At 45.4% G+C, this 12628-nt stretch overlaps 1 protein-coding gene across 2 annotated transcripts in view; it reads right to left on the minus strand.

Moving 5' to 3' along the window:
* LOC144138348 (thromboxane-A synthase-like) overlaps window positions 1–12628 on the minus strand; it is a 49249-nt gene that overhangs the window by 22860 nt on the left and 13761 nt on the right. For both annotated transcript variants that reach the window (XM_077670586.1, XM_077670585.1), the window contains 4 exons: window positions 9877–9929; window positions 6076–6172; window positions 4266–4391; window positions 1301–1538 (listed from right to left, as the gene is read on the minus strand). In XM_077670586.1, the coding sequence (XP_077526712.1) occupies window positions 1301–1538; window positions 4266–4391; window positions 6076–6172; window positions 9877–9929 (514 nt within the window). The remainder of the gene's footprint in view (window positions 1–1300; window positions 1539–4265; window positions 4392–6075; window positions 6173–9876; window positions 9930–12628) is intronic.

The raw sequence follows: 12628 nt of genomic DNA on the forward strand, positions 1-12628 counted from the left end.
TTTTCATTTGTTTCCAGTGTAAACCTGAAATTATGACAGAGTGCTTTGTTTTTAAAAACACTGCAGGCATTGTTCTCTACTACATGCTAACAGTAAAAAAAAACTACATATTGTAACATGGTTGTGTCGGTCCAAAATCCTGTGCCCTTGCCCTTAACCCTGAAAACTCACTTTTCCGGGGTAGCGCTAATGGAAAGAGCTGCATTTTATTATCAGAAAAATACAATTGTAAGTGTGATGATTTCAAAAACAGCGTTGTATAAGTTCTTGGTGGGAAACCAATAATGTCGGCGGAATCCTACGCCTCCGTTTCGCTAGGATCTAGTCAAGACGGACGTAGTAGCAGCTCATTTATCGGGAAGAGAGGGCGAAGGCCAGTTAGGTGTAGGGAAGTGAACACAATCTCCAAGAGGAAAAATGATAAGGTTCCTTTGACCCACAAGAAAAGGCTTTGAAACGTTACTGGTATCCGAGAGAGTAGGTGCCTGTTGTGTACGATACCAACTTTCTGACACGAAAAAGTTTAAAGCATATATCATTTAGCTATGAACGCTGCGTTAAAGGTCATAAAACTCCGAACTATTCCCAGTGCAAATCTCCCGCTCCCTTAGCAAGTTCTAATGCGCTGCACTAACGGATTCATCGTTATACCTTTTCAGAAGCGCCACCATCTCCTGTAGAGTTTCTCTGTAAAGATATTTGCGCACATTCTTTGCTCGTGCATGTATCCCACGAAATTGCACGTCTTTCATGTGCCCGCACTGTGATGGTCTATTACATTGCGCAGCACTCATCGCGACGTTGCGGAAGTCCAGATAGCCGCAGACATGGATGGGACAAAGATTATTCTGTAGCTTGCTATGTAGAGTTTTATGCAGCTGCTAATGAAAGGAATATATCTCCGCCCCCAATGCATTCATGAATCTTGTTTGTGCATTGAGGAAATAGCCACCAACCTTCCCATGGTTTGGTTTGTACGGAAGTGTTGGCCAGCCTAAGACAGGCGCCGTCACACGACAAGACCACTTTAGTTTTCCAGCAGGTTTTGTATTCCCCTCATCACCCATATGTGGCCGTTTTTGAGCGTATGATTTTGCACTGGCCTTCCATGCCCTAAACAGGTGACCCCAAAACCTGTATTTCAATCCTGGGTACAAGGGCTAGAAGCTCACATTGTGCACACAAGCTGACCCTAAATAAAATTTTCTGCAGCTATCTATAAATCTCCCTGACTGTTCCAAAAGGCTGTAGTTAAATCCATGTTTCTGTTTATTGCAATAAAACAACGCGCACAACTTACGCCCGAAGTTGTAGAAAAACCCCTTCATGATGTTGGGGAAGCACTGAATGGCTGTCTGGAAGAGCGGGTTGTCCGTGCTCTTTTGTACGTGTGTGTCGATGCCAAACGCAGCCTTGGAAACGACATCGAAGGTAAGCCGCTCCAAGTGACTCCCAATGTCAACCTCGGTGCCCGCATCAGCAATGCCGCCCAGGATTTCCAGAAACTGCTTCTGTGCGTCTATCAAGCCGGGCATCGCCTGGCGGAACAAGGCCGATCACAAAATGTTAGCTTGGAGAATTTTTACGCCCCACCTTCAGAGGCAGTTCTTATGCCTTTAATAAAGCTGCCTGAACAATGCATCCACCGTGAGGTTCGCCTCATTCAATTCTAAAAGCAAGCAGAAATCAATCAATAAATGAAAACGTTCCCATTAGCGAAAACAGCAGCGCTGTATGAAGCCCCAGATCTAATTCCCTCAAACCAGTACTCTTTGTCGTTTTTTACACTTGCTGTTTTAAAAATGCGTTATAAGGCCTAACTCAAGGACCTGTTGGGTTAGATAAAGTTCCGCGAGGAGCTGCATAAGGCTGCTTTGCCTCGGTACTGTTTGGTCATAGCTGCATAATTTTCTGTGACGGTGGTACGCGCTCAATCGCTCCATACTATAGTGGATGTGGAATAAGTTATACCTCTAAAATACCCTCCCAGGGCCTAGTTCCTGGAAGCAGGCGTAAGCCCTTTATGAGTTTCTTCCCCCGAAAAGCAAAAACAGTTCGCTGTGATTGATAACCTTCTTATTTATCAGCTCGGCTCTAAACATTTTGAAGCAGAATCGATTTCGACCAGTATCGAATGCATGTAATTAGGATCCATATGTTTTTTTTTACCTATACATACTGTGGAATTATATTCAGTTGCTCAAATAATAACCTCATTACCCAACTTCCACAGAAGTGAATTAGTTTATCGCAGTGCCCTTTAGAAGCGCAGTGGTTGCACGATCCATACACTAAGTGCTCATTCAAAAAAAGAAACATGAGGCCATCAATGTTTTTAGTTTGACTTTACTTGATCCTCATTACGCACAAGCCCTCAGCATAAATGGCTGGTTGGGACGGAACGTCAAACTTATCGGTATTTCCCTTATCTCCTGCCCTTCATTCTGCACTTAATTACTTAGCTTTGAGGTTACTATATCAATTTCAATAATATGCAAATGACTTGGCGCTGTCAGAAGTGTGTAAAATAATAAGCTGGCACCCTGACTAGGCGACACCAGGGTAAGGCAGAATGCGACTACCTGCCACTAGTGTCCCTAAATAAGGCATGGGCGGCCACAACTAAAAAATATTGTATTTAATTGCTTCGTATGTGACGCGGCGATGGCCTTTATAGTCAATAATTTTTTGTCTCCAGAAAAGCCGCTGGCAGAATAATAATAAATGCTCAAACATTGATGACTGTCTCACGGATTTGTTGAAAAATGGTGGACAAAAAAAATGTCCATGGGAACCTGCTTGCTGTTGCGCTTTACCATTAAGAAGGAAAAACGTTTCTAGGTCTTGGTTTTCTGTTTTTAAGTAGTATATATAGCGCAAAAAAAATGCCATGTTGCCAACGTGAAACAGTCCAGTAGTGCAACAACCCGGGAATCCCCATTACTTCTTCATCAGTTTAGGTCTCTACGGGACGGGGGCGCTCTGGGCTGCACAGTGGGTTTAATTGTAGGTTAGTTTGTGAGGATTATCTCGCAGGCATCACCGCCTCCGGCATCATGAGATACTTGATTTAAAGGAGGTAAATGGCCCATGACATTTCGTAGCTCTCTGGAGCTAGAATCATAAGTTGTCGCAATTAACGCATGACAACAACTATGACTTTTGATGTGTACACCTACTTGACAGTTAAGTTTCTGTCCTTCAAAACTCGGCCCACACCGTATCCCCATCTGCACTCATCGGAAAAACCGACGGAAGCCATTTTTCATCACATTTTTGGTTACCAATAGACGGAAAACCAAGCAAAGGCTGACAAGGCCGCGCGCACTGTTCACCTACCCCTCATTCGAACCTCCGCAGCGCCAGAGAAAGGATAACTGTACCGTTAATAGTTGTCGACGGTGCGGGAAATGTGGGGAACAACGCGGACGTGCCCGAGCGGTGGCGTTGGTTTGACACACGACGAAGGCGATCACAAGCTGGCCGTTCAGCGTCATCCTCATCCTCAACACCGCTACCGCAATCACTAGAGTCGCCCGATTCAGGGGCATACGACTCACCTGATCACATTCCTAGGGGACTTACTATATAGTTCGTGACCCACGGCTAAAAAAGCATCGTGTACCGATACGCAAGTTTGACAAATTTATAGAAATGTTCCTAAGTGTTTAGTTTGCTTCTTTTAAGCACACATCACTTCCTTACTGAGATAAAAAGGACACCAACACCCATTTTGTTTTTTCACTAGATGGAGCTAGCTGTCTAGGAAGGAAGAGTGATAATTTTTTTATTTCACTGAAATAAAAAAATTATATCTGAAATAACCAAAGTAGGCCGTTGTGAACATTGATATGTATTTGCGAAGCTTTTCGTTTTGGTGCACCATGGTTTTTGAGTCCATGGGTCATGAAGTGGTTCGTCCCATAGGATTGTTTACAGGTAAGCCTCCTTTAAATGTTGCCGATGCTCTACAAAGTGTAGCAAATGCTGTGCACAAGGAACGTCCCTTCGGGCCGCTTCTTCTGTCGCCCTACGAGACCTGGGTAAAACCCTCCTCATGCTCACTGAGTAAACACACTGTACTAATCCTGGAGCGCCTCTTGGCTTTGGCTGAGCCGGCGGGCGTTCTAGAGGAGACGTCATGCTGGTGCTATGAAGCGCATGCTATGAAGCCAACGTGGTTTCAATATGAAAATATTTTCTAACAGCAAGCGTAAACACAGACGAATATATAATCTCGGTGCTCGCTAAATCGAAAGACATACCGAGTTCAGCTTGGCGGGAGTAAAAAACTGAGCCATGGCATTTCTTGTGTCCTTCCATTCTTGACCTTTTGTGAACACCAGGTTGCCGGTGAACAGCGGGTGAAACTCGTATATGTGCAATAAGTTCTGGAAAGAGACACAGTTGGTAGAAAAATACGAATCAAATGCGGAGTTTACTCAAACGGCACGCCACCACATAGCGCTTGCTGTTTTATGTGAGTAGCATATTTTACACAAGCCCGACAGGTTCGCAAGAACATTGACTGAAATTTTCACATATTTTTAACATCCGGAAAAGTGAGGTTTCTAACTAGCTCTTGGGAAAAAGCGCGAAAAACGACTACACGTAGAAAAGAACACAGGACGGCGCGCGTTTTCCCAAGATGTATCACCAACTCGCCAACTTTCAATTATGCTATATAGCTCGACGCACACATCAGGGTCTGTGACAAGGCGGCGGAAGCGGTCAGAAAGGTGGTCTTTATTTGTACTTGATATAACCGACTTTACGAATATACTGTTTTGCCGGAAACCTTCTGGAATATTAGGACAAAATATAGGTACATTAAAAATGTTTGCAATGGTTTTCGTAAAGGGATCGCAGGCATTACATTTAAGAAATAAAGTTTAGGTGAGAAAAACACATGACGTGCGAGCGCTCGTCTTTTATGATGATGACACACGAAACTTTTGTCAGGGGGTTTGTTGGTGCCTTTTCCAGATGGCTTTCTATTCGACCGCCACTCTCGCAGGGTTCGTCCCGGCAACTGTTCCAAATGTCCGATGGCAGCGAGTGGCATAGTCACAGCTCCTTATCTTACACAGAAGTCTTAAAAAGCAACTCTATTATTCTTTACCGCTAAAAATGTTTGTAAATTCCAAAAGTTTTATTAGAAATACCGTTTGCCGTTACCGCACAGAAAGTCCCGTAAACCGCCTGTTGAAAACAAAAATTGCTTTCTTTGGGCACGTTTCTAGATGTTTGTAGAATTTGGTAGTGCTGCGAAAGTTACCTGCTGTTGCGCACACCCCGAACACTTATTTTTTCAGCACGAGGTACATTAAAAGTTTTCTATGCAACTAAAAGCTATGTCATAGAGCCAATATATGCTCCGCCTTCGGAAATTTTTGTAAATCTGGTTAGCGCTTTTTTTGTTGTGAGGTTCCCTATTTTTCGTGTTTGGGTTAGTATAATCTTGGGTGCACTGGGGTTTACTAAGCCTTGCTTGTGGTGCTGATTGCCTTAAAGTTGTTCAATCTCTTTAAAAAACCCTGCACAGGTCTTAGGGCAAGAAATGTACTTGAACCGTTGAAGTGACCGATTCGTCAAAAGAAGAGTAGAATAATAAATTCTCTGACCTAGATTTAGTCGAGCATAAGGCACTTATCAATATTGTGAGACACTCTGACCACGACTCTGTGCTCTTCAACACGTTACGGAAAGTTCCTCGTAATCGGTACATTATCATCAGTGCTAGCTCTCATGGCCCCGGCATCATCATCACCTGTACATAATCATCATCAGCACTTAATGGGGTTTCTCGTCCGAGTGTCCGAATAAACCGGTCACGCTTTCCATCGTCTCTCAATATTCTTACAGCGAATATCCATCCTACCCTAATTTTATAGTGAGCGAACCTCGACGTTTTAGCAAGAACCAAACAAGCCAAATGTCCACGTTGAATCTGTCGTCAGTATAAATTAACGAGCTGAAAACCACAGGGATAATGAAGACGCTGAAGATGGTACCTCTGGCAACCAACCGCAAGGAAACTGGATGGAATAAAGAACGTATAAGCAGTGTGCTCACCCCACGCGCAGTAAACGTTTTGAACTCTTGAAGGAGAATCTCATTTATCATATCAGCATCTTTGATTACCACAAATGGGGCGTCCCCTAGGAAGAACCTGCAAGAAGAGATTTCAAATAGCGCTAACGTCAGGAGAATCTCCCACACTATTTGCCACTTCAACGGTGACTGAAATGAACAAGTGGCTTTTCTTTCGCATTTTGTAGGCCTTGTAAAACAGCATGCTCAGGTGTGGAGAAATTATATTTTTGCAAGCCAATGCCGAAAGATTGAATTACTCCAAACCTTGGGAGGTAATATGCTGGACACTGTAAACCATAATCCGCATAGTTAACATAATTTGCCCTAAAAATCTCACCGACATTGTGCTCGTAAAAAAACATTTCCGAGATCATGAGCAAGAGGCTAAACTTTGATTGAAAGCGTCTTCTGTATCTGCAAGTGTACGAAAAAAATTGGCTTCAATCCACGCTGTGAAGGTGGTTTGACTGCGAAGCTGTAAACGACACCCACAATGATTATCTACGCAACATCACTTGAATACACACCCATGGCTCTACGTAGGTTGAAGCCTGGGACTCTCAGACACATAGTGGGCGGCTGCGACTAGTCCACCCTAGACCCCCCTACCATCCACCTTTCCACAGAGCTTTGGGAGAGAGCCTTGGCCAGCTCCGGCCTCGAAGATCAGCTGCGCCTGATCGAAAGGGCTGTCGACGCGGCCCGAGCTCAAGGCATCCTGGAATGAGGGCGCCTCTCTTAAGCATTTTCTGGATTAATTAAAGTTTATTCTCTCTCTCTCTCCCTCTCTCAGAGACTCTGGCAGACGTTACATGGGTTTAGCGGGGGTGAGGACGTGGAGGCCGGCATGCACGGCTACGGCTACCCAGATGCTGCTCCGTTCGCCGCTAATCCAAACTACGTGACCGCCGTTATCATACATTATGTGGTTTGCACTTCACACGAGGGGTTTCAATGAGCGCAGGTGGTAGACCCACCGCTGTGCTCGTTGAGTACAGCGTCTGTCTCTGCATCTCCTCGTGTGGGAGTAGCTTTGTCGGTTGGACGATGAGCTCTTGCTCCGTTTCTCTATGCGGGTTCAGGTTCGATCCATGGTGGCACCACTAATTTCTTCATTTAGCCTAGCGTTTTCTGCGGACGCGGACACGAAAATTTCCTTGGCTCGTAGAGGTATACTGCTTCGCAATAATATCAGGAGCGTATGTCACGGCGCAATGATTTGCTCTAAAAGGCTGCGGTTGACTGGCTATGGGCTTTGACTGCCTTGTTAACGCCGGATCTAAAGAGTTACTATTATCAAAGTGAAAAGCATTGAAGGACTCTGCTATTATTGTTTCTTTTCGGCTACAACATCTGGGCGGTTTATCTCGTGAGGTGCTACATGCTCGGCTGCATAGAAACTTTGTTAATAAGCACTTCGGAAACAAAGTGTTGAACCCTATTTCGTTTTCTACATTCCCGTTCATCGCGCCTGATCCCCTACAATGCCAACTGCTTTTTTCCCTGACCTTCCCAGGGGAAGGCCTAAATGCTATTTGTAACACTGAAAAGCAGAACTTTCTGCCAACCTTCGCAAAACAACCTCCAATTCGGCTAGTGTTTGGTGCTCCCAACTTAAGAGATTTCTAGGCAAATTGAAGCTCTCACACATTAGTCCGCACATACCTCCCATATGGACTTGATGGTTCAGAACATCGTCTTACTTCGACCATGCCAAGCAATACAGACATTTTGTAGGACTCCAATTCAATGGCCAGTAATAAAGCAAAGTATGCATACTTACAAATGTGAAAAAGTTAGTGTTGCAGAATGCTCAACATGTTCAAATCTTTCTGAAACTGGGAGCTTTCTAAAAAATTGCCTGTGAATGGCGAGAAACCATACCCGTAAAGGATGAAAGACGCCACTGCCTTTTGTTTTGCCTTCTTTGTTCTCTAGGCTTCTGAGGTAGGTTGTGCAAAATTCAGTGCAGTTGGCTTCATTTTGAATATAAAATATTTCCCGTATAGATCGACACGGTACGTGTTTTTGACGGTGTTAAACATCGGCGAAGCATTTCTGGCTCGATAACTTCCAGCATTACGTCATGCCGTGCAGTGTTTCCCTTTGAAACTACGCTACATTGGGTGACTGTGAAGCTGGCTGAAAAATACCCAGCCACCGGCTTCAAATTAGAGAACAAGAAACAAACCGTATTTTTGTTCGGGGCCAAACTGAACCAATACAGATAACCTATAATTAAGAAGGTCATCATTGCTTTTTGTTTACTGATTATATCAGCCTGAACAGTCATTTTACACAAAATAATATTCGGTACGTGATTTTTTCACCCAACTCTTAATTCTGCTCAAACTTGCTAAACTGAAATCAGGCCATGTCATCAATAAAGCTGTCGTACAAATCTCAGTGCATAGCACCCTTGCTAAAAAAATGCCCGTCTTCTTCATTCTTATAATGGACAGGAAGGCGAAAACACGCTTAGGAATGTTAGTCGCTGCCGCACAACTGAGTGCAGCTTTCCACCGACTGAAGACGCGACCCAAGGTGGTATAGATATTTTTTGGAGGTGGCAAGCTTCAGTTCTGGAATTTGAATAAACGAGATTCTTCATGAAGTGAGTCGTTTGCTTGAGCAGCTTATTTTCGGGAAACGTTCCAGGTTTACGGGGTACTTTAATTGTCAACCAGGCATCAACAAAAGCGTGCCGTTTAGACTAAAGCGGCCACGCCCTCAACCCAGCGGACAAGCCGCGTCATGTTGCTAGCGGCGTTAGCAACAGGAAGCGGCTAGCAGCTCCTGTTTGATTGGACTTGAAAAAATCCGAGAATAAACTTCGAGACTCGCCCTGCTGTCAGGGGCTGCAACTTTTGTGGTTGGAGGAGACGGCATTTCTTTACAGTTTCCTATCCGCACCGAGAAAAGATGCACGTTCAATGCTCTAGCTACCTCAGTTTGGTCGGTTTTATTACCGTCATTTTGTTGAAGTCCAGCTCTTTTCATGCGGTGTATCTTACATTTTTAATGAGTGCAAGTGATATGAGGCATGATTTCGCGCACGATGATGTTACGTGACTCGGTATAAGCTATCCCAGCGGTGTCAAGTTGTTAGTTCTCGGAGGCATTTTCCCTCTCAGCTCAATCGGAAGTGTAGAAGACTAGGAATATTTTGTCGCAAAGTTTTATTCCGGACAGGGTGTCTTTGTACTTGTATTAATTCATGGAGTGTCGAGTTAGTCTGTCACCCTAACGCGACAATAGGATGAGTCGGTTTTGAAATGGAAACAAGAAAGCCAACCCATTCCACTTTCCACCGAGATACATCGCGGGCATACAGCATCCGGTTTCTTGGAACATCACTCGCTGGTGGCTTCCTTGCGCGTTCGTGAACGGGACGAGACACTTGCCCTGTTGACGACCGACCAGTTTATGAGTATTTTTCACACATGCTTTCTCAGAGCGTCCGCCAAATGGGAATGTACATAATCTGAAATTCTATCAACATGCATTAGCAGATATCGTAAAACATTTTGCATTGTTTCAGCGTGGCTGTGCAGCCAATTTCGTCACAAATTTGATAACAACGTCACCCCTTTTTATTTAAAAAACCTTTAATGCATCATACCATGAAGTAGTCCTGAGACGTTCTTCAGTTGACCTAGCAAACGTGCGTAAGTAATAAATTCCGAATTTTGGAAAATCTTTGATTCTTTTTTTTTAACATTAACATTAACGTTTAACATTACTCCTTTTCTAATAAATAACTGTGCGCCAATCACTTACCCGAAAACGTCTCCATAAGCTTTGAAGCATTGATCTACCCATTCAAATTGTGTCTGGAAAAAGACAAAATACTCGTTAGGTCATTATATCATTACGTATTGTTACAGTGGAGACCACTTTGTAAACAATGTCAGTGGATACTGAATTTCGGGACTGCTGTTCTATCTCAATAATTTCGCAGTGTTCAGAGACGGTTGTTTACGCGGCAGAGGTTGAAAAGCACTGAAGACAGTGCTTCTCAAAAATAAAAAAGCCCCTTTTCAATCAGAAAAATCCTATGTTTGCCCTAGAAGCTTTGGAAAAAACTGCCTACAAACACCATTTTTGGTGGCGGAATGAATGACGACTGAGACAGCACACCGACAGCAAGAAATGTAGAGCATGAACGGAACGGGGACTCCTCCTGTCCAAACCAAAAGAGGTAATTTTTTTTTCAGTCACTGTATTTCTTTATCTCTAGCTCCCGTCTCAGATAGTACACCGGATGTCAAAGTCATTGGACTTTGACATCCGGATGGTCGGTACTCCGATTCGACTTTTTTTTAAATCAAAGTGAAATTTGCATATGGCCATTTTTCCGAGGCCCCGGTGCATGCTAAACGATTCCAGCAATTCATTAAGACGCGTCTGATTGCCCTGATCACGCACTCAGGCCTGGCGCCGTCTTACAGACAATTTTATTTGTATTACGTTGTAGTCGTAACTCGTAGTTACCGGGAAACAAATCGGGAATTTAATTCATGCAGGATGTCTGACCAACAACGTCCCATTTAGCGGCGCACGTGCATTTCGCGCTAATGAAAAAACTCGGTGCAGCATCCGCTCATGGTGCAAGGTTGGAGAACTAGGTTTTCCCCACACTGACAGCAGATCCCAGGCGAGAGGGAGCATGCAGTCGGACCCCAGCAGTGCAAAGCCGTTTTGGACGACACTGTAAAGCCAAGACAATTAAAGTATGATCAGTGTTTTATTCAGAAGCAATCACCGGCATCGCACTCGCCGTCGTGTTCCGACGGCACAGCCCCGTAGGTCAAAACTTCTTGTACTGCGACCCCGCATTTCCACTTCGTCCGCTGGTCCGATGGCCATCTCCACGTGTGGATTGTGAAAGGATGGCTTGACAGATTCATCGCCATCGTGTTCGGCGGGCCGGACCCGTGGCCAGCCGGTCACCACACGACGACGACGACGACGACGAAGGCGGGATCTCCTTGTGTGGCGTAACCCCACGCGCAAGCCTGCACGACGCCGGGCGGTCTCCGCGAGGCACGCGCTTTCGTGCGCTCGGAGTTTCTATCTACGCTTAACGGACTTCTGCCGGCCTAAACAGCTCTGCTGTAAATACAGGAACCATCTCTCAGGGTGATCGGTACGAAAGACGCGATAAAGCCTCCGCCAGCGCTCGCACGTTCCTGAACATCATCTCTGTCCTACTAGCAGGAACAGCTGATATGCATGCGAGCACTCCGCTGCGACCTATTGTCTCATTCGGCTTTCCCAAGAAACTTCTTAGAACGACGATTTCCTAAAGGGACACTGAAGTATATTTCCCAAAGTTCAGTTGGAGTTTGCGCTGCATGGACGAGCTTACATAAACCTACTTTCCAGTGTTTATTCGGTCAAAGCAGTATTCAATTAATAAAACCTGAAAGAAGAAATAACATCGTGCGACACCTACGGCAGCCGCAACAACTACAGTAGTGTTGCACAATGACGCCTACTCGTCTCACGATGTGATTGGATGATGTCCAAGATTTTAATTTAAAGCGCATGCATACGCTCTTGCGTTTGTGCCAATGTTATGTTTGTGTAGTAAAAACAAGTGCTACCGTCAACAACTATATCTGTCGGAATGCAGTTATTGCGTTTTTTTGTGGGATAGTCGTTCAAACCAGTTCCGGTTTCGGTTCCGCACAACACATCCATGGTACCCGAAGCTATCTGCGATCGCGCATTATCCATGCTTCAGGAACCACCATGACCCTCTATCGTCATGTGGTTGACTGCAGCAATGGGCCGGATAAACTGCAAATCTCCGCCTCTAGAGAGAAAGTATCGGTCCAATTAGTGACCGGTGCCAAGCCCAGGGGAGACGCAGTACTGAGCACCGTTCGCGCCATCGACGGGGCCCAAGTAGGAGCCGTTTCACCCGAATATTCGGAACTCACCTGTCTCCTTGTCATGAGCAACCCCCAAATGGGTGTGTACCGAAACCCCCGAAGGTGTGTGCGCCCTAACCCCCACTGGAGTATGTTCCAAACAAGAAGCTACGAGGTGAGCCAACAGTGACATGAGCAGAAAGATGAGAAGAGGATGAGGAAGCAGGCAAGCGTTGGGAGAATGAAGAAGGTGAGAAGGCCAGGCCACGCTCCTAGAACTGCCCCCAGCGTGATCGGGGCCTGAAGACGCCTCAGGCCTACTGACTGGAGTTCCAGGCGACGATCCTGGAGGGAGACCCCGAGGCAATGTCCGTCGGTGGCTCCAGGTTACCACCTAAGCTACCGGGCTTTGACGCTCGGGCTACGCTGCGACGCATCGTACCTCTGGCTACGCTCCCTTGGCTGTTGGCGGCGACGGCTGGGCCCACTTCGAGCAAGCAGTACGAGACACGACGATCGCCTTGGCCCATACATCAAATAGGAAGACATCGCCCGTAACGTGATGTGACACAATACTTAAACTTTTACGCAAACTCAAACGGTGAGAACATTTTTTTGGCCGTTTACTGGTACTTCACGTGGGCTCTGAAATA

This window comes from Haemaphysalis longicornis, unplaced genomic scaffold, assembly GCF_048455015.1.
Source record: "Haemaphysalis longicornis isolate Haplotype H1 unplaced genomic scaffold, Haemaphysalis longicornis Haplotype H1 scaffold_5, whole genome shotgun sequence".
Lineage (NCBI taxonomy): Eukaryota > Metazoa > Arthropoda > Arachnida > Ixodida > Ixodidae > Haemaphysalis > Haemaphysalis longicornis.